Source organism: Festucalex cinctus, chromosome 6 (genome assembly GCF_051991245.1).
Source record: "Festucalex cinctus isolate MCC-2025b chromosome 6, RoL_Fcin_1.0, whole genome shotgun sequence".
Taxonomy (NCBI): domain Eukaryota; kingdom Metazoa; phylum Chordata; class Actinopteri; order Syngnathiformes; family Syngnathidae; genus Festucalex; species Festucalex cinctus.
The window spans coordinates 1440714-1463591 of record NC_135416.1 but is presented as its reverse complement, the minus strand read 5'-3'; the positions used below and the strand labels follow the sequence as shown (position 1 = coordinate 1463591).

At 37.9% G+C, this 22878-nt stretch overlaps 2 protein-coding genes and 1 long non-coding RNA gene across 4 annotated transcripts in view; 2 read left to right on the top strand and 1 right to left on the bottom strand.

Annotated features, from left to right (window-relative positions):
* Nucleotides 1–344: 344 nt before the first annotated feature.
* LOC144020789 (protein ELFN1-like) overlaps nucleotides 345–22878 on the top strand; it is a 78490-nt gene continuing 55956 nt past the window's right edge. The window contains exons 1-2 of the mRNA XM_077524585.1: nucleotides 345–1922; nucleotides 7245–7480. The gene's annotated coding sequence lies outside the window, so the exon portion shown is untranslated. The remainder of the gene's footprint in view (nucleotides 1923–7244; nucleotides 7481–22878) is intronic.
* On the bottom strand, nucleotides 1240–13549 carry LOC144020790 (uncharacterized). 2 transcript variants are annotated; one of them, XM_077524586.1, is made up of 9 exons: nucleotides 13498–13549; nucleotides 11351–11713; nucleotides 9936–10139; nucleotides 9535–9873; nucleotides 8260–8496; nucleotides 7202–7468; nucleotides 6352–6445; nucleotides 6201–6267; nucleotides 1240–2200 (listed from the first exon to the last, which is right to left on the bottom strand). In XM_077524586.1, exons 1-9 carry the CDS (start codon nucleotides 13547–13549, stop codon nucleotides 2123–2125), a joined length of 1701 nt encoding a protein of 566 aa, XP_077380712.1. In that variant the 3' UTR covers nucleotides 1240–2122. The 2 variants fall into 2 exon arrangements, with proteins under 2 accessions (XP_077380712.1, XP_077380713.1); XM_077524587.1 differs by having other exon boundaries at nucleotides 1240–2197.
* On the top strand, nucleotides 2297–3974 carry LOC144020988 (uncharacterized). Its single transcript, XR_013284022.1, has 2 exons — nucleotides 2297–3623; nucleotides 3705–3974. It is a non-coding gene; the product is annotated as an uncharacterized LOC144020988 (long non-coding RNA).

The following is a 22878-nucleotide window of genomic DNA, read 5'->3' as shown; positions in this document are numbered from 1 at the left end:
GTTTGTTACCTGAGACCTGAGCAACTGTGATGTCATCTTCACTCGACAGCAAGTGTCAAAATGGCCGCCCTAATGATACTGCTAAAAACTGCTGGATTTTGCTAGCAATATAGGAGTCCCCATTAAGGCAGTTACTTTAGCCCGTCCTCCATTAGGCCCGTCCGGCCATTTTGGCTCTTCGTCCGCCATATAGCCTGCAGTGTTTTCCCCTCGTCAGCTATTTAGCCCTTAGCTAGTGCTAGCGCTTGTGTACTTGTGGAGTATCTTTGGCTTTTTCGCCCTTTTCTTCCACATCCCACCCCCCCCCCCCCCCCCCCCTCCCCCCCCCCCCCCCCCCCCCCCCCCCCCCCCCTCTTTTCCATCCACCTCTAAGCAGTAATGGTATTATACTTTTATTTTAATGTATTTTATTTTTTATTTTTATGCAATATATTTTGTTGTAAATATTGACTTTAATGGGGAAATTCAACTTAAATCGAAATTCAGGTTACATCACTAGCGTAGGAACGGAACTCCAACGTATTAGACTACTGCATAGAATATATTATTGTCAAGATTTTTAATTTTTTTTTGGGTTGACTTCCCCTTGAAGTCCCGATTGTCAAAAACAACCTCAAAGTTCTCAGAGACTGATACGTTGAAGAAGTTCATCTCACCAGTGGGTGACCGACTAAACATCATCTGGGGGATGAGCTCAAGATTGTCAAGAGTCTAATTGGAGACGACGGGACCACCTGGGCGGGATTACGCCGCCATATGGCGCCCGATCGCGCTTCTCGCGCCTTCGTCCTGTCTTTATCCCCCCCCCACCCCCGCTCACCTAAGTGGGAACACGAAAGCGACGCCGTTGTTGTGTCAGCGTGTCAGCGGCGTAGCGTGCGGTCCACTTTTGTCACCGCAGATCTCGTTAAGAAAGAACGGCGGGAACAGTTGGCACCGTTGAGACTTTGAGCCGCCAGACGAACTTCAACGCAAGCCACATGAAGCCCAGATGAGCGTCCATGTTCACATTGGTCCCCAAACTGAACGTCCAAATTTTAGGATTGGATTTCCGTCAAGACGTTCATACCAAAAAATCAGACCTCCGTATTGACTTTGGGTCTCAACTTGACCTCCATTTTTATTTTGGGGCTTTCACTGGACCTTCACACTGGATTTTTGTACCTAAACTTGACCTCCATATTGACTTTGGGATTTAAATTTGCATTGCAAACTAGATCAAAGTAGACCTCCTTATCTGTGAACTTTGGTAAGCAAGGCAAGTTTATTAGTAAATGCATCATCCGTACAGGTAAATCCATAATGTAGAAACAACAATTAGAAACAAAATTAAGTTAGAAAATTAAAATGGCGATAAAACCCCAATACAAGATAAATGAAAAGACAACATAATTAGTGAAATGACAAAACACATCTTATCATTAAAAAAATCACAAAATAAAAACACAATGGTGAAAACAATAACAAATAGTTTTGATTTGTGGGGAGGGGGGGCAATATTCCGAGAAAAAAAAAATCATAAATTTGCCCCTTTCTAAAGTCACACCCTGAGGCTCAAGCATTTAAGTTAATTTGTTAAGATGATTTACTTGTACATTTATGTTTTCAGAATTATCATTTACACATCCAGACGTTTTGGTGATTTTTTTTTTTTGTACAAGTATCTAAGTTGATGTGTCGAATCTGCTGCTGTCCATCATTAACTTGCATTTACCTAAAGTCATTGCTAGCTTCTGATTGGCTAGTGCTAGTCAGCTGATAGGGGATCAGGAAGTGTTGGCGCTCTGGCTGCCGTGTATGACGAGTAAAGTTTTAAAAGAATGAATCCGTCTCCATCCTGCCTTTTCATTTGATAAACAGTCTCATTAACCACCAATGAATCCTCAAATGATTAGACTTTAGATACGCTATGTGTATTTCTGGTAAGTTTCCGAGTTTTTTCCCCTCACAAATCTGCCACTTTATAAACTCGTAAATATGCCACTTTATAAACTCGCAAATTTACGAGCGACCAATCAAATTGTTGTGATGTCACTGAAATGACAAGAAATGCAATAACTGTCGCTCAAACGTGTACACCGATTGGTGGCAAGTTTGATTTGGCAAAGTCGAAAGACGTCCTTCAGAGGGTGTCCTCTTGATGGCGTTTGTGTGTCACCACTGAAGCGTAGATGTTCTCATAGTCCCCGTGGTGGCGCTGCTGAGGAGACATGAAAACATGCTGCGTGTAAGGGTGTATGTATCAAGGTCGTTTATGTGTCACACACAAGTGATGTCATCTAGCAGCTTTTCAGATGATGTCACTCCAAGGAGACATTTTTTTGTGCTTTTTGTTACTTTTTCCATTTTACCTTTTTACCTGTTTTTTAAATATTCACACAAATAATAATTTTTTAATCTAAAACTAATACTGAAACCAAAACTAAGCATTTTTTTTAAATAACTAAAACAAAAACAAAAAACTATCAGAACAACAATGAACCAGAACCACTGAATTAATACTAATTAAATCTAAAAACAAAACAAACAAAACAAAATAAAAACTAACTTAAATAAAAATTCTAAAACTATAATAACCTGCAAGCGACAGGCTTTGTAGGAAGAAGTAGAAGCAAAAGTAGAACAATGTGATTCATCGCAATTAATTATTCCTAATTGTGCGATTAACTCATTGACTGGCAGCCATTTTCACAGAAACAATCCCCTTCGCTCCTGGTTGTTTTTACCGGATTTTCAGAATATTGTGTTCTATAGGTCGCTTGCACATCGTAATGCATCATGGGAGTTTTTCCTTCGGGCGCCATATTGGGTGTCCGCCGGTTCACAAGGTACACTCGCGAGTTACACGGTAGAGCTTATCAACCTGATGTAATTTTCGCAGTATTTTCACGATTTACCGGAAGATCAAAAACAACGATACAGGCAGAAGGTGTCTCTGTGTGGCGGGATTGATCCTAATTACGTCCTGACCAAGGGTGATTTTTTTTTTTGACGGAGAAAGCTTGCTGGCCAAATGTGACATCTCTGGACATCTTTCCCTACCTCGTGTTGACAACATGCTCCATAACACGCCAACAAATCCCTGGAGGCTTACAATTATTTTGTAAGCGGGTGGATACAGAGTGTAAACTTTAACATCGCATCAGAAGAAACGGTTGCTGTTGCACGCAAGTAAACCACATGGTGTTGGTAATTCTGCACACAAAAATGTTGATTTGTTCTCAGGCTTCCTGTTATCATTGTGTTTACATGCACAGCTAGGTTTACCTGATGTGGTTTTTCTAACAATTTTATAACAGGAAAATATGGCAGAGCGTATAAGAATAAAAAGTAACTATGCACAGCCTCCCCGTGGCTTAATTAAATTTAATGCTACCCTTTCACTAGTTACATGTTACTTAATCAACTTATTCTAAATGGTTAAGGTTAACCACTCTCAGAGGACGTATTTTTAGTTTCAGTTTCCAGTACAATAAAACGTGTTCATGGTAACTACTGAGCATACTGACAGCTTTTCTTATGATCTCACGGTTAAGGAGGCTGTCACAACACCCAATTTCTGTCTGGTGCCAGATGGCAACAATTCCCATCACTTGTCACGACAACACCAATAGTATTACCAGGTATGTATGGCTTTACTTTTTGTAGTTTCTTATTTAATTCTATGTTTCATATTTTCATTACAATGTTTGTAATATTTTCAGATTCAGGCACAGATGAGTTTAACTGGACGGGACTTCTGCGACTTTGTGGTGTGGACAAAGTGTGATTGAGCGAGTCCACCCAGATCGCTCGTTTTGGCCAGTTGGAAAAGCCAGAGTTTTTTTTTCCCAAAGTCCCCTCCTTACCTGAACTGCTCGGGAGAGCATTTACTAGATCAGCAGTGGACTTCCAGTGTTCCTGCTCAGCCGCTGTCACCTACCACTTGCTCATGTACTTCAAAGATGCGGAATAAAGTAGTTTTTTGTGCTGCAGCAGATTGTAAAATCAAATATCACTTGAAGTGTGCCAATCTAGACTGCCAAAAGGACAGTGGTTTTGTGACAAGTGTGAAACAAGGATTATTGGGAAAACTGTAACACAGTACTGGTACTTGTCTTGCATTAAACAAATTTAAAAGAGAGCAACTTTTTCCTCTGTACATAGCATAATGAAAGTCATTGCGTACCCCATCAACATTACATCATACCGTCATCTCAGGATGGTAGGCACCTGTGCTAAAATAAATACATTAATTAACAGTTCAATTTTTAACCCTGAAATTACTACATCTAATAATTATTCACTTCATTTTTTGTGCTTTTAGAAATAATAGAGATTTATGCCATTACTTTAAGAGGGACCATATTGCACATTGAGTCAAATCCTGTCATTTGTATCATGTATAGCTTTGTAAACAAACCCAACAATAGAATTTGTATAAACGCTGCCTTTATTAGCGCCAAACAAACAGTCGCATGTTGTCCTCCTCCAATGCTTTGATGCTCGCCTTCGTTTCCATCATGTCATTGGCAATCAAGTCGGTGTGGCATGAGATCCCTAAAGAAAAAAATAAATAAAAAAATCACAAAATAATACGGTACCAGTAATAGGTTTAATATAGTAAAGTAGTATAGTTTTTTTGTCAGTGTAAAAGAAATGTACACATTTTGTTGCATTTTTTAATGTATGAACATTGCTACAGGCAAATACTTATTTCTATAAACACTTCCAAATGTCTCTAAAATATAAGGTGCGTGTACACACACAAACAAACACATACATTCACTCATGCATACAATATATCATGTAATGAATTCTGAGTGGCATACCAGAGTCAATGATGTCAGCAGTACTTGAGGGTACAGGTTACTGGAGCCATCTGGCTGCATAACTGCAACAATCTCTGCCACTTCGAGTCGTCTTTTCTTTGCTTGTCTCTCCTGTGCACGTTCATATCTTGGCACCGACTGGGCTGAGACATAGATGTTGTAACTTGGGACCCAACTTTAATGTTGGAGCCCAGTCGGGATGATTGGACAGAAAAACGGGCGCAGGGCGACCTGTTAAAATAAACAAATATATAAACAAATAAAATATGGAAAGACTGGTTATTTTACCGCAGTAGGGTGGCCGTGAATAAGTTCTTTAGCATGATGTGTAGGCTACCGGGGGTCTGTTTTCTTGCATCAGCCCCTTCTGTCTCTTTTTTTTTCCAAGTTTACATTTTGCCACCAAAAAACATGTTATCGGCATTAAAAGCCCAAGACTAATCAATCCAATTTCAGCAGTAAACACTTTGCACTGGCACTACTTGGGTGAAAATGTTCGATGTTAGCTTTCGGCTAACGTCCGCTAGCCAGCTTGTACTACCGAACTTGCTTGCTCATGAATCCAAAACATAAGCAACTTGCCCATATATGGGCGGTCGAAACGTTATTAATCCTCATGCATTAAATAAAGGTAAACAAGCTTACCGCTCACAAAGTGATCGTTGCACACACGAGCCCAAAGTAACGACTTCCCTCCGGAGTCCGCACTCCTCTGTCTCCAGGCCCTGGTTCCTAATTATTTTCGGAATTCGGAAAAAAGACCGACCATTTTCCCCCTTGGCTTTGTTCGAACAGCCAACGATGCAGCAACAATGTACCATTTTAAACGCAGAAAACAAACGTGATAGATACGCGTTAGACCGAATCGCTACGTAAATGGAGGCCACCCAGCATGGCGACTACGAGAAATCCGAGGCGGAAGTGACGACATGTGCAAGCGACCTATTACTATAAAGATGGAACCTACCAAAAGAAAGATTAAAGTCTCGAATTCCTTTCTTTCCGTTTTGCAGCAATTAGCATTACAATATAGCTACGTTTCATCATTATTCACAAATCTATTTAGAATTCAGAGTAATAGAGGTATTTATTTTTTTTTGTCATGGCCCTAGTTGATCTCTTATACCTTGCTGCCACCTGTTGGCCATGTGTGTAATAACTACCATTTCGTTAACCGTTCTTTGCAGTTGAGAGGCTGCATCAAAGTCTTCTGTATGCGCTAGCATAAAAAAACAAACAAACGTGTGAATACGTCTTTGGGACACTTAAAACATTTAAAATAGGACGCATTTATACGTTTTTGGGAGAAAATGAGTTAATTACTGAAATCGTTTTTTTAAACATGTAAAGACAAAGACATACATTCTGGATTCAAGTAAAAAGTTTTACCTGTCGGGGCTGCCGGAGCACGTTGTTGGGTCGCATTCTGGAAGAGAGAGACCGCGACGTCTTTTTCCTGCACGCGGTCACGATGAGAAGAGTAAGCGAGACGCACGTTTTTTTTGAGGAACGAAATTTCAAGATTTGTGCGAGTTTGTACCTCATGTAGAGAGCCAGCAGGACCACCAGGACCGGGAACACAAGCGTCACACTCAACCTGATGATGTTGTTGGTTCGTGTCGTCGCTGATCTTGCTACAAAAATTGCAATGGTGGCGGTCAAGTCACGCACACTACTCCGAACAAAAAATAGGGATATATAGACCCCAAAATTGTGGCTATAAATAGACGTTCCAAATGAAAGTCATTTTAATATTTTGGAAGCAAAAAGTACATAAAAACAGGCATATATCAATTCACTGCAAAACACTAGCTCATTTTACTGAGTCACTTTCAGTAGTTGTGAAACTCTTCTTTGTGTAGTTGCATGATTGTATTATACCGCCCCCTGATGGCCACAAACCAGAATGAGCTGCAATGAATTTATGACGATACACCAACTAAGAACTCCCCAAAATACCATAAAATGTATATCAAATTGCTGAGAAAAAATGTCAGAAAATGTATTTATTTATTTATTTATTTATTTATTTGTTTAAAAAAAGCAGATAAGATACTGGTATAAAAAATAACAATAATAACTATAAAATGTCCAAAAACAAAAGGACAAATCCTAAAAATTACCATAAAATGTCAACAAACTTGCCAAAAAAGTAAAAAAATAAAAAATAAAATGAAAGAACAGGCTGGAAAGAATGAGTTCAAGAAGTAACCATAAAATGTCCAAAAACAAAAGAAGAAATCTCAAAAATTACTATAAAATGTCCACAATTGTTAAAAATGTCATAAAATGTCCAAAAACAAAAGAAGAAATCGCAAAAATTACTATAAAATGTAAAAAAAATAAAATAAAAAATAAAAATGGGTCAGTCAAGGTACGACTGTACTCACATTGGACTTGAATCGTAACCGGTTCCGATGTCTGCTTCCCCAGCTCGTTCTCCACAGTACAGAAATACTCGGCTGAGTCCGAAGACCCGTTGGCGCCGAAGACCAGCTGCGGTCCGTTTCTCACAAATTGGCGGCGCGAGGGTGTGATCCTTTTGTACCAGCGGTGTTTGGCCGAAGCGCTGTCGCTGCTGCAGTTCAGAATCAGCGGACCGCCCTCCACGATGTCGCCGGGATCACTCAGCGACACCAGCGGGGCTCTCAGAGAATCTGAAGGAGGAGGTGAGAACATAAAGGTGACCAATCACAATATAGTCAACGCCATTTAATTACTAGACTAAGTGCAATTTAATGCCTTAAAGCAAATTGAGAGATAAATTATGAAATTATAATCTCCTGGTTACTGGACAATACGCTTTACCAACTGTGCCACCGGTGCAGTATCAGACACCTGATAATGATGATAAGTTATATGTATGGAAGTGGGCGTGGAAAGTGATACTTAGAAAAAGTTAATTGTTTGTCCCATTGAAAATGAATGGGGAAAAGTATTGTAAGTAACGTGGAATCAGACGATATATACACCCCGGGAGGCGTGAATTTTTACAAGCTAGTTGAAATTTAAACAATCTAAATTGGAAGTATTATATGGGAGTTGTTACCAGGCAAAAAAGTGTGGAGAATAAAAATCACAATAACATATGTGGGAATGCTTTAGCATTCCCACAACTAGACTAAGTGCAATTTCAGGAGAAATTACCTGGTAATGCTGAAAGCACATTGAGAGATAAATTATGAAATTATAACCTACTGGTTACTGGGCAATGCACTTTACCAACTGTGCCACAGAGTGGGAATGTTTCATTCGCACAATTAAAAAATATATAGAGAGAGTGTAATAACTAGAGCCGTCGATCAAGTCCATGAAGTTTATTTGTATTTGTTCAATGACTGTCCCATTGAAAATGAATGGGGAAAGGTTGCTATTAAATGTTAAATTGTGCAAATACTGTAAGTAATGTGCAATCAGACGATATATACCCCGCGAGGCGTGAACTCACACAAGCGAGGAGAGCTGCTGAGCGGATGTCCTTCGACGTCACAGGTGACGTAGTCACCCGGCTTTAACGAGATCTGGTGTTTGGTCAAGTGGAGAGGGGAGCATGGAGCCACGCGGCGTCCGTTCAGCGACAGGCAGAAAGATAAATCCGCCGGCGGTCGGCAGCTGGTGTGACACGAGAACTGAGCGACCGTGCGCGAGTCTTCCACTTTGACGGCGTTCACCCGCACCTGCACAGCTGGCGGGCAGAGGCGGTACAACAGGTTGGTTCGGGAAATTCATGCTCTGTTGGGTTGAAGTCTGGTCAAAAACTTTCCACTTGTCACAAAGAAAGAATGCTTTGGAAGTTTGCCGATTTCAACGACTCACGGGGTTGATGCAGTAATGTTTCGATTTTCATTTTAACTTTGGCACCAAAACTGGACTTTGTGACATGCAGTGGAGCTCAATTTTGACTTCTGTACGTAAATTGGACGGGCATACTATCTTCTAAAGTGGATCTCACTCTCCATGTTTACATTGGTGCCTGAAATGTACCTCCATATGGACTTTGGGAGAAGAAAAGATTAGCATGACTAGCATGTAAATTTAAAGACGCCGATTTGACTTATAGTGAAAGTCAACAAACTACAGAAGCATAGAGCTGCCAATCTGGAGTAAACATTTTTGGCTGGCGAGTATGTTCGAACATAGTCGCAAATATGTCCGAACAATGCGAACATAGTCGCAAATACGTTCGAACATACTTGCAAATATGTTCGAACGTACTTGTAGGCTACATGCTACAATGTTAGCATACATTCACAAAATGCCACGGGGTATTATTTGCGCATGCGCAAGTGAAAACAAAACACAAATGTGGCCCAAATTCCCCAAAAAATTTCACTCGCGCATGCGCAAATAATACCCCGTGGCATTATGGGAAGGTATGCTAACTTTGTAGCATGTAGCCTACATGTACGTTCAAACATGTTTGCGAGTATGTTTGAACGTATTTGCGAGTATGTTCGAACGTACTCGCCAGCCAAAAATGTTTACTCCACATTAGCAGCTCTATGCTTACGTAACAAACCATTTCTTGACAATAACATGTTATATATGTGACCTCCCTAGCATAAACATGACATTCTGATTAATATTACATTTGTGGAATATGAGTTTTGCATCAAAATCCAGCCGTTTTTAATCCATCTCACAGGGGGCGGCCATTTTGCCACGTATATTGCCCCCCCTTATATTGAAATTTGGAAATACGGTCTCCCTTGTGTTTTTGTACCTGTGACTGTCAAATTAGTTCCAGGTAGACTGTCCGTCCATTCGAAATCTCCCGCGGTGAATTTGAAGCGATACTCGGCGGAGTCGCCCTCCATCGCGTTTTTGATTCTGAGAGTCGAACGTCCGTCCGATTTGCGAGGGAACTCCACGCGAGCGTTGTACTGAAGGTCCTGAGGCACAGAGGCGTTCGCCCACAGGTGCTTATGATCCGGACTGAACCAGAATTTGGACTTGACCTCGTCGTAGCTGCTGTACGCGCAACTGATGTCCACCGACGAGCCTTTGAGGGCGCAGACGCTCCTGGTGTCGTAATGCACCTTGTTGCACGAGCGGGACACGCCTGAAAAGAATGGAAAAGGCACGTTAGCATTTGCGTTAGCAAGAAGCTAGGTGCTTACTCACACGCCGGAGGAGACACAAGCTGCCGGTGTCCTTGTATCGCGCAGGAGTAACTGTTTTTCGAGGAAGACGGGGGTGTGTAGACTTTGGAGTTTTCATCTGGGATTTCCTCCCCGTTCTCGTACCAGATGTATTTCGTGGTCGGCCCCAGACTGCATTTGCTGACGCAGCGCAACGATTTCTCATAAGGCCATTGCACGCTGAGATCTGGATTTGAGGAGTGAGGAAGGAACGCGTCTCGCGTTATTGCTTCATAAAAGCCCCTTTTCAAACTACGTCGCCACATTCAATATTGCGCGACGTTCACGTACGATTCAGCGTCAAAGTGGCGTCTAACTACGTTAAAGGGAGTCCTCGAGTTTAAGGGCGCTCTTGACTCTACAACGGTTACGTCCGGTCCATTTTGGCTCCTGAGTCCTCGTCCATATGGAGAACCAAAACTGCCAAAATTAAAAAAATAAATAAATAAATGACTAAAAGTGAAATAAAAATGGAAATCAAAAAATATAATTTGAGAATTTTAATAAAAAAAAAACTATAAATGGAAATAAAAAGAGCAAAAAATAGAAATAAATACAAATTTATAAATAAATACATATTTTTTTATATCCATTTTTTATTTCACTTTTAGTCATTTATTTATTTATTTAATCATTTATTTATTTGGTCATTTATTGACAGGCGGTTTGCAACGGCGGAGTCCAACCCAAGATACGCTAAGGACCGCCCCCTCATTTGAAAAACATTTCGACTTGGCAGTATGGTCCAAAACTGCCAAAATTAAAAATAAATAAATGACTAAATAAATTAATAAATGATAAATTCATAAATGACGAAAAGTGAAAATAAAAACTGATATGAAAAAATAGCATTAAAAAATTAAATACAAATAGATTTAATTATTTATATATATATTTTTTGGCTCTTTTTATTTCCATTTTGGATATAATTTTTTAATTACATTTTTTTATATCCACTTTTTATTTCGATTTATTTAGTTATGTATCTATTTTGAATTTTGGCAGTTTTGGTCCTCCATGCTCGTCCACCATATAGCGCGCAGTATTTTCCCCTCGTCCGCTATTTAGCCCTTAGCTAGTGCTAGCGCTTGTGCAATTATGGAAGTATCTTTGGCTTCTTCACCCTCTTTTTTTTTTTTTCCCCACATCAGCCTCCCCCTTCTTTTCCATCCACCTCTAAGCAGTAATGGTAAATACAGCATCTTTTTTAAATTTTTTTAATGTAATTTAATTGTATTTTTTTCATGTAATGTAATTTTTTTTGAATGATTTTTGATGCAAATTCTTTTGATGTCAATATTGACTTTAACGGGGAAATTCGACTAGCGCAGGAACGTAACTCCCGACGTAGCTCGAGGACTCCCTGCATACCGAATGTCGACGGTTTGGAATGAGTACCGGTGACGGTGAGCTGGACTCCAGGCATGACAGTGTAACTTCCACTCGGTCGGTCGGTTACGAATCTGAACTTGTACACGGCCGAGTCCCTCTCGCTCAGATCTGTGATGGACAAACTGCACCAGTCGCCGCGGCAGTCGTGGTGCAGACGGCCGGCGTACTGAGGGTCCGACCTCAGGTCTTCGGGCTGGCGGTCGCGTTCCTTGGTGAACCAAAGCGTCGTCTCGACGCTCGCCTCTTGGCCGTTTACTGTTGGCGGGTACGTGAAGGAGCAGCGGAGGTCCACTGTTGCTCCTGTCAGGGCGCAAACCTTCATCCAAGGGTATTTCCCTCCCCAGGGTCTCCCAGCCAGACCCTGGACCACTACAACACATCAGCACAACATCACAACAGATTGCTGAGGAAACATAAGAGTGTAGATTGTTCGCCATTCAGGACACCGTAATCCGTTAAAGGTTGAATGGAGGATTTCTTGTTTGTCGAAGATGTTTTCACCTTTAAAGCTAAATTCCCAAATTTTAGGTGTGAAGTCGGCCATTTTATGTCTCTGGTGGGTCTCTCCCTTGAGGGTTTTGTTCTTTAAGCCTTATCATTCGGGCAATTTTGCCAAAAACATCCAAAGAATAAGGTTCACCCAATGTTCTTGAACCATTTGAAGCATCGGCAGAATTTTCTTTCTTTTTTTTAAACGATAACACTTAGAATTTTTGTCACCGTAGAAATATTTTTATTCTTTTTACATGTTTATTTTTCAGGTAAAATATTTAATGAAATTAATTGATGATTTAGAAAAAAAAAAAAAAGAAAAAAAAGAATGAAGTATGACCCAATGGCCACACTTGCCATCTACAACAAATAGCCCTACTATCTCCATTCTGCACCTGAAATTTATTCCTGAAGAAGCCCCTCAGATGAAACATCTTGGAAGAACAGTTTAGTTGCCTCCATTTTGGGATGACAAGTGAGATGATGCAACGTGAATCACATTTGCTGCGTATGCAGGATGGAGATCGCGATATGTCTCTGTGGCGACTCAGCTCGTGATTGTGATCAGTGAACGGATGTTTTAAAACAGCAGGAAGTGACAGCGATGGTCGAGTTGTTTGTTTTTTTACAGTAAATAACGTTTCCCAAAATTGCAAAATTAACCGAAGTATTAAATTCTTAATGATCTTATCATTTCAAACAAAAACAGAAGCTCACAAGGTCGGCAGCATCTCTGAAAATTTATATAGTTAGTTCCCTTAAATTAACTCTTTTATAAATCGATCTATTGTCGGCCATGTGATTCTTTAAAATGGCCGATGCCGCTATTCATTAAAATGCTGAATATCGGCGCAGACAATAATCGGTCTATCCCTCATACAAAACTAAAGCCAAAAAGAAAAACCATTGCTTGAATGAATTCAACATGTGCAAATGCTTCTTAAAAAATAAGAAATCATTGTATACATTATTTTTGCTATATCTGAATTAATGTGTCGAAATATGGGGAAATACATACAAAACCAACACACAATCTGTCTTTAAATTGCAAAAAAAGATCCATATGAATAATTAATCACTCACATTATATGGGACCAACAAATCCGTTATTCATTAAAATAAATGCTCTCGTATTCAATTACCTTGACGAATTTAAAAGAGCTCAAATAATGTACAAAGTATACAAGAACCAACTTTGCCACATTATTCAGAAGTTATTCAAAATCAAAGAGGGCTGGGTTACGATGCAAAGTGACTTTTAAAAAAACAATAATATTCAGCATTCCCACAACTAGACTTAAGTGCAATTTCAGGAGAAATTGAATGGGAATGCTGAACGCACATTGAGAGATAAATTATGAAATTATGACCTCCTGCTTACTGGACAATGCGCTTTACCAACTGTGCCACCAAGCAGTATCAGACACCTGGTAATGATGATAAGTTATACATATGGAAGTGGGCGTGGAAAGTGATACTTAGTTTATATTAAATGTGTATATTAAAGCATTAGGAAGTTACTAGATAAGTTATTTGTACTTCTTTCCTACTCCTTTTGAACGATTTCTTTTTCTTTTCTCTTGTGATGTGTTTATATGTTCAATAAAACACAATCAATCAATCTTAAAAAATAAATAAATAAAAATGCAGACGAGTCATACCTTGGATGCCAAAGAGAAAAACGAAAAAGCTTGTCTTTGCAGTCCAATTCATACTTGCTGCTCACCTTTGACCAGCTCAGTTGTGGATGTGAACGAGATGTCAATTATAATCAGGAAGCGCAAATCTACTTCCTCGTTCCTTTTAACACACTTAAAACTTTCACACCAGAAGCCCGTACCTCAACGGTGGACGTGCATTAGAATAGATGAGGAGGGGGAAAAAAAAATCAACTCAACTTTATTTATAAAGTACTTTAAAACAAGCATTGCTGCATACAATGTGCCGTGCATGGAACAGAAATCGGTCATGCAGTAAAGAATAAGATAAGTAAAACAAGAACAAAACAAACATTTTGAGCGAGTATACAAATAAATAAAGTTTACATCAATGAATAGTAACAAGTGGGCAAGTAAATGAATAAATAAAATGTGTTTGTAAAATAGCTCATTTCAGCATACTAAAAATATTTCCTCATATTTATTGTATACTGTAGGGGGAGACCGTATGGAGGACCAAAACTGCCAAAATTCAAAATAAAAAAATAAAAAAATGTCTAAAAGTGAAATAAAAATGAATATAAAAAAATCATTCAAAAATTATATCCCAAAAAATAAATATAAATGAAAATAAATCTTATAAAATAACACTTAATATTGAAGCACATACTTGCTAATGTAAACGCACATTGAGCTCCTCCCCATATTGACTCAGTTGGCAATCATATTACGTTCCCCTTCATCTGACCATCAATGTGGATTTTAAACATCGAAGAGCCAAATCATGCCATATAAATTAAACGTCACTAAAAAAAAGTAGCCACCAGAGGGTGCTAGAACTGCACAAATGGAAATCAACCTGACATTTTTATTTATTTATTTTTTTGGAACAGATGTGCTGTTTTTAATATTGACAATGACAATATTGTGTGGCAGTTTTATTACACTTTATGAGCAAAACAGACTGCAGTTCAAATTATACATCTTATGGTGACAGTCCTCTTGATGTCAATAAATAAAAACAGATTTTGAGTGTTTACAAAAAAAATGTTGAATGTAAGGTATTTTAAAGTGTAACAAGAAAAATCAACTAACTTAAAAATAATGCTTATTGAACATCACAGTCTTACACTTATGGACAGGATCTACTGGGTTACCAAAAACAAGTAGCTGACCATGTAAATGGGAAGGTTAACGTCTATAAATAAATGCCCAAGGCTAGCAAAACAAATAAACAAACTTGCTAAAAATAAACTAAAATGGACTTTTGCCTCCAACTATCCATCACCAACAACTGCCTTCCTTACCTTTGTCCTTTGACCGTTTTTCTTCTTCACTATTCTTTTTTTTCCTGTTTTTCTGCACCGTTAAGATAACTACTTTACATCTTTTCAAATCTGCCCCTTTAAGAAAGCCGCAAGTTTGCCACTTTAGAAATCTGCAAATTTGCCACTTCAGAAAGTCGCAAATTTACCAATTTCTAAACTCGAAAATTTTTGTTTTTTTTCTCGCAAATTTGTCACTTTCTAAACTTGCAAAATTATGGGTTTTTTCCCCCCCGGAAATTTGCTCGAAAAAAAAATTGTTGCAAATGTGCCACTTTCTAAACTCGAAAATTTTGGGGGTTTTTCTCGCAAATTTGTCACTTTCTAAACTTGCAAAACTATGGGGTTTTTTCCCCCCGCAAATTTGCTCGAAAAAAAATTTGTTGCAAATTTGCCACTTTCTAAACTCGCAAATTTGTTTTTTTTCTCGCAAATTTGCCACTTTCTAAACTCGCAAATTTGTTTTTTTCTCGCAAATTTGCCACTTTCTAAACTCACAAATTTACATTTTTTTCCGCAAATTTTACCACGTTCTAAACTAAAAAAAAAATAATTCTTGCAAATTTGCCACTTTCTAAACTTGCAAATTTAGTTCCCCCCCCGCAAATTTGCTCGAAAATGTATTTATTTTTTTGGGGGTCCTAGGCAACCGCCTACTCGACCTATAGGAAGAAACGACTATGAGAATGGCATACAGTAAAATAAAGGCAACTGAACCATGAATTAAAGTGAAAGTTTATCCATCTCTTTTCCTTCAACTGGGTTGTTAACACTTTGATTTGGCAGTCTTAATCGGGAGAAGCTTCATTATACAACAAGACAATACCCACACAACAAGTGACATCGTCATCAGGGGGGTAAAAAAAATAAAACAAAATAAAATAAATAAATAAAAAGCCTCGGACCTGAACCCAATTGAGAATGCAAAAGAAACGCTTCATTTACATCATACAAACACATCTTGGGGTGAAACGAGGTCCTGAGACAAATGAGTCCCTTTTCAATGTGTACAGACAGCAAAAGGAGGCTTTTATGTGCCACTGTACTGGAAATGATTTAGAAGGTAAAATCATAGCTTGAAGGATTGATGATTTTTTATTTTTTTATTTTTCCCTCTCCCAACACTCCCCTTGAGCGGCGTTGACTTGGATTTGGCCGCCTGTTGTCCGCATTGCTGCTCTTGCTGAAGGTTTTTGTCCTACGTCGTAAAAAAACAGTGTCACGCAGCGAGATGAGTTATGGACGCCAGAGAGGAGCCAGCGCTCTTTTGAGGACAGTTACTTTTGATGTGCAGTGTATGGAAGGCACCGCAGAGTACAAATTAACTCTCTATATTGCATGTTTAATATTATTGCTGGATGTGTGATGACTAAGGCTGAACAATTAATCCAAATCAAATCGAAGGCAATATGTAGAAAACGCAGTTTTCGAATCCAAAAGGCTGCAATATCTATCTATCTATCTATCTATCTATCTATCTATCTAACTATCTATCTATCTATCTATCTATCTATCTATCTATCTATCTATCTATCTATCTATCTATCTATCTATCTATCAGCTAGCAAGATAGCTAGCTATAAATACAGTAGCTAGCTAGCTAGCTATAGATACAGTAGCTAGCTAGCTAGCTATCGATACAGTAGCTAGATAGCTAGCTAACTATGATACAGTAGCTAGCTAGATAGCTAGCTAACTATGATACAGTAGCTAGCTAGATAGCTAGCTAGCTATCAATACAGTAGCTAGCTAGCTAGCTATCGATACAGTAGCTAGATAGCTAGCTAGCTATTGATACAGTCACTAGCTAGCTATCGTACTCACTCATCCATTTTTCTTTGCATGACGTGCACACACAAGCGACAAACAACTAGGCGCTCTAACTCGGCCCGCGGAGGCCCCAAATTAACTGTTAGCGCACATTTTGCGACTAGGCGTGAGGCGCGCAAATGTTATTTTAGTTAACTAAAACAAAAAAAAATTAAAAGTAAAATAAAATAAAAAACAATTTCGTTAAATAACTAAAAAAAAAAATACGAAAATGCTTCTTTTAAAAAAAAAAAAAAAACTGAAACATTTTATGACTAACTATAATTATAGCAAACGTCCTTCGTTTTCATCTTTGGAAATTAATTTAATGCATGAGCCTTTGGGGATGATTTTTAATGTGATTATAAGTACATTTATTTCAATATTAACCGGAATAAGGACGTTTGAAAGTGTGTCACACAGAAGTGACGTCATCTAGCAGCAGCCAATAGAAAAGCGCCTTCAGATGACATCGCTCCCATGGTGTTTTTTTTTTAAAGGGACACTTGACTCATTAAACACTTCAGCAGTGAAAAGTTCATATTTTTTCCAGAATGAATTTGATAACTTCATTATTTTCATGTACAATTAATACCTTTACATTTTTTTTTTCTCTACTTACTGATGATGACATCACCTGTGCTGAGGGTAACTGGCCAATCGTGGCTCACCTGTTTTCTGGGTTTGGTCAGTAAACTGAGTCATGATTGGTCGTGAAATGATTGGTCCGTATACACACACACTTATATGCGCGACAGGAATTAGTCGTGTTCTCGTTTCAATCTCAGCACTGGAATTCAATATGTGCTCATTAAAATCACTGTGTGGTATAATGTGTTACAGCGCGAAAGTCATCTCGTAAACTGGGTAGAAGGGGTGAAAATTGAATTGTGTGTGTGTGTGTGTGGGGGGGGGGTAATATTTATAGCAGCTTGTCTCATTTGACACCCCCCCACCACCACCACCAACACCAGTAATCAGTTTTTTGGGAGTTTAATTTGAAGTGGCTATCTGGTCCTGATAATGTGCGGAGGTCCCCTGCTGCCTGCCAAAATCATCTTTTTGGTCGCCATTAAGGCGCCTGCTGTTCTCGTTGCTAATCAGTGTTGGCCATCTTCTTTTTCATTCGGGTTCCATTCTCAAGGCTTTGAGATAGGAGTGATTTAAGTTACCAGCAGGGTCAACTTGTAAGTCAAAACGGTGTCAAACAAGTGCATTAACTCATTCAAACCCAAGAACGTGTAAACACGTTTTTATATAATACTTCGTTCTTCACGCCCAAAAACGTTATGTACGTTTTTTTTTTTATTTTTATTTTTTTTTTAATGTATTTTTATGCAAAAGCATACAGAAATGTACTTTTTTTCCTGATGAAAGAAGAGACTATCTTTTCCTTTTCTTTTTACTTCTTATTTTTTTTAGCTCGCTAGCTAGTGAGCAAGCAATACAGTAACCCGCTAGCTAGCGATAAAGTAGCTAGCTAGCTAGTGCTACAGTAGCTAGCCAGCTATCGATACAGTAGCTAGCTAGCTAGCTAGCTATTGATATAGTAGCTAGCTAGCGAGCTAGCTATCGATACAGTAGCTAGCTAGCTACTAGCTCCTGATACAGTAGCTAGCTAGCTACTGTAATACAGTGACATATAGCACATCATACTAGTTTAGGTTCAATGTTTTTACAGCAATAGAACCCAATATTCTGTGGGCCTCGGAAAATCAGCCAAAATCCAGTAAAACAGCCGGGAGCGAAGGGGGTTGCTTCAGTCAAAATGGCTGCCAGTCAGTGAGTTAATAAATCATGCTTATGACCTTGATTGACTGATTGGCTGGGACAGCTTTATTGTTTGAAACCAATTAACTAATGAGGCCATGTCTGGGGGAAAAAAAAGGCAAAAATGTGAAATAAAAATGAAATGAATAAATTATGACGTTTTTCTTTCCTTAAAAAAAAATCACATTTTTTTTAAATCTGAAAACAAAAATGACAGCAAATACAACAGAAACTTATTAAATAAAAATGTAATAGTACTTCAAAAACATACAAAAAAATGACATTTTATTCGCCTATTTTATATTCTAAAAGTGAAAAAAAAGTATTTTTAAGTACTTTGAAGATCTTTTTGTAACGATAGAAAAAAAACAAGATCATTTTGAAATGTATTTTTACAATAGTAAAAATACAAAAACACACCGACAGTTTTCTTTCTTGCAAAATTTGAATGCTTTACATGATTTTTTTTAATCTCCAAATAAACAACTGTATTTTTTTTAAACAAAACATTTTATTTATTTATGTATTTATTTTATTTTAGTTTTACAAATCCACCATTTTGTCTTGAACCTGACTTTTTTTTTTTTTTTTTTTTTATAAAGCACTCTTAATTACATTAGTAAAAATGTTATTGTAGTATCAACAGGATTTTTTTCATTATATATTATTGGTGAAATTGCTACATTATTGGGTTGTATAACATTTTTGATTGAGTTCAGTGCAAGTGCACTAAAATTTTCACGCACGCTGATCACTTTACGGTTCGTGGCGACTTCTTCTCCTTTCCGGATGACACCATTTTGTTGACTGCGATGACTCCCCCGTGTTCTTTTTTGTTAGCTCATTAGGCTCACACAGCTTCAGATGTGTTTATTTATTTATTTGCAGGGGAAAATAAAAGTGCATCATAATGGATTCCAGAATAATGTTTGCTAATTGTTTTTGTAAGAGGCTTACAAGCGCGTGGGGGCGGAGGAGCTGCGCAAGTATTGCGCGTTTGTTTTGTTTGTGTGTGAATCAATGATTTAGCAATATTTTTATTTTTTTTGTGTGCCTTGGATGATGCATTGTTAGCAGAGGAACAATTGATTTGACTCGTTCGATATTATTCATAAATACACAAATTAGCGCAATGTAAACACATTTTCTTGGCTAATGGCGCACGAGCAAACAGGACTAGCGCTCACTGTGTATGGGAAATATGAACCATATCCACCGGTGTTATATGTACGCATTTTTTTCCACACACACACAAAAAAAGTCAGTCTTATAATAATAAAGCTGACATTTTATGGAGGAAAAAAAATTCTTATGAGAATCTTGCTGTAAAATGACAAAAAAAAAGTTGCATTATTCCCAATTTTAAAAATTATATATATATATATATATATATATATATATATATATATATATATATATATATATATATATATATATATATATATATATGTGTGTGTGTATATTTATATTTCTCCTGGATTTTTTTTTTTTTTTTTTTAAGAAAACACATTTTAGATTTAAGACAAAAAAGATTCAAGATTACATTAGATTGTCATAATCTTACCAAAAATATATTTTTTTCCATTTCATTTTTTTGCTCTAGAAAAAATAAAAATCTTAACTTTATAAGTTGTTCTTTTCCAAGAAAAAAAAAATGTTTTTAGCAAAATTAAGTATATTTTTACGAGGGAACAAGTGGGACTCTTATGAGAGTAAAGCCATAAAGGAAAATATTCATTTTTTCTTTTTCTTTTTTTTAATTTAACACAATCTATGAACATTTTGCCCTAATTGTCAGTTAGTTGTGGCCAATGTTGTGTAGTATAGGGGACGGTCCAGATGTGTGAAGTCATGTTAACGCGATAGTCCATTTAAGAGGTTCCAAATAGCTCTTATGCGACCTTTAGCGTGTAGATAAATCAGTGTCACGCGTGTACATGCTGCAGGAGTCATTAAGGGAAGGTTTCAAGTGGGGGTGAGTTATGGCAGCCATTAGCGTTTGGTGCATTTTGTTTCATGCTAAAACAACGTTCCCATTCTAAACGTAATAAAAGTGCTTTGTGGACAATAATAGGGAGACGTGCATTTTGTGTTTTTTTTTTTTTTTTTTTTGTTGTATTATTGTGGGAATGCTTTTCAGCTCTGCTCGGTGGCACAATTGGTAAAGCGCATTGTCCAGTAAGCAGGTTATAATTTCATAATTTATGTCTCAATGTGCTTTCAGCATTCCCATACAATTTCTCCAGAAATTGCACTTAGTCTAGTTGTGGGAATGCTGAAGCAATCCCACATATGTTATTGTGATTTTTATTCTCCACACTTTTTTTTTGCCGCCTAACAACTCCCACATCATACTTCCAATTTACATTGTTCAAATTTCAACTAGCTTCAAAAATTCACGCCTCCCGGGGTATATATTGACTGATTCCACATTACCTACAGTATTTGCACAATTTAACATTTAATATCAACTTTTCTCCATTCATTTTCAATGGGACAGTCATTGAACTTTTTCTAAGTATCAATTTCCACGCCCACTATATATCATTTATCATCATTACCAGGTGTCTGATACTGCTCGGTGGCACAGCCACATTGTCCAGTAACCAGGAGGTTATAATTTCATAATTTATCTCTCAATGTGCTTTCACCATTCCCACGCAATTTCTCCAGAAATTGCACTTCACAAAAGTTATATATTGTCATTTAACTATCAGAATCAGTCCTTTTTTTGTTGTTGTTTACGTTCACCTGGAATGCTTTGAGGTGGCAAATGAGACAGTCGCCAGTGGGGTCAATCCGATTTCCGACCTTCCTGGAATGCAGCATTAACTTTACTTTTTAACAGTTAACCGCACTGATGACAAAGCGCTATGATGATAGCCAAGGCTAACAGCTAGCAATGATAAAAGCTAAGTTCAATGTTGAGAAGAAAAAAAAGGACATTATGAGGAAAAGTGAAGTCCATTTTGCATGCGAGAATTCTTTCTGGGTTAAAACTTCCCCGTGGATTTGCCACTAATTGATTCTTTTTAAATAAAATATAATCTTCACACTTTTCTGCTCGGATTAAATGCCTCGAGCTTTTGCTTCCTTGAGTGCTATAGGAGATCCCCAAACATAAATCTTCTGCTCTTTTGGGGTCATTTTAATCACCACACATTATTATTATTATTATTATTATTATTATTATTATTATTATTATTATTATTATTATTATTATTATTATTAATTATTTATTTGGTAGCACTTGATGTAGGAAAACTGTTTTTATGTTCTGTGTTTTAAGAGCATAAAAAAAGTCAAATTTTTTTGTGGCAATCCGAATTGCAAAGATGAACATAAACATGAACATTCAGGGCAGAAGGAATTATAAATATAATCCAGAAATTGAACAAAAAAAACGTCCCATTCCTTATTAAGATCACTTTTAAAAAAAATAATAATAATTTTCAGCAATGAAAAGTTCATATTTTGTCTATAATTAATGTGATAACTTCATTATTTTCCACTTACAATTATTAATAATTCTTCTACTTACTGTTGACTAATGATGACATCACCTGTGCTGAGGAAGTAAGTAACGACCAATCATGGCTCAGTTTTACTGAGCAAACCCAGAAAACAGGTGAGCCGCGATTGGCCGTTACCTGCTGAGTTTGAACAAGGATCGCGGCGGGCGGCCATGTTTTTTATGCCCTGGCCATCAACCACAAAAACGATGAAGTCAGCTCCGCGAGGTGCCGCCAGAATGAAGCCGCTCGGAAACGGTTCCTCGGAGTCTTTGTTGACGGCATCAGCAGGTCGTGTTTGCCTTTGAGCTTGTGCGCATCACTTTTAAGTGTCGGATTGTCTTCTTGTCATTGACCTACAAACAGCGTGAGAAGCCAGCCAGCCAGCCAGCCAGCCGACGTGGCTTAAACCCTCTTTTCTTCTCCCTTTTTACCCATCAGCCCCTTCTCTCTTGTCCTCTGTCTTGTGCTCCCCGAGCTCGACTGTTCAACATCACATGGACTGGCAAATTGCCGTCAGCGCAGATGAGATATTCGCAAAGATTTCCCATCCCCGATCCTTCTTTTTTTTTTTTCTTCTTTTTTTTTTTTTTTTCACAAGGCGCCTGGGAGACGTCATTAGTGTTGTTAGCATGTGGAGGACGTGTTAGCAGTAGTATTCATTTTTGTCTGCCATTTTGAAATTGAGTCTCAGTTTTAGTACAATTTCAGTCACGTTTGTTAGTTTTTATAACGGTTAGTCAACATCAATCTCATTTTTATTGAGTCCATTTTTAGTTGACTATCAATCTAGCATTTTAGTCCAAGAAAAACGTTAATTTTATTCGTCTGGTTTTAGTCAACAAAAAAAAACAACTGTCAACATTTGAGTCTAGTTTTAGTCTTCTCTTTTAGTCCCGATTGAAGCATTTCAGTCAACTGTTGCTCTTGCTGTGTGCTTCTGAGCAGCAGGGGGCAGCACATCTTCC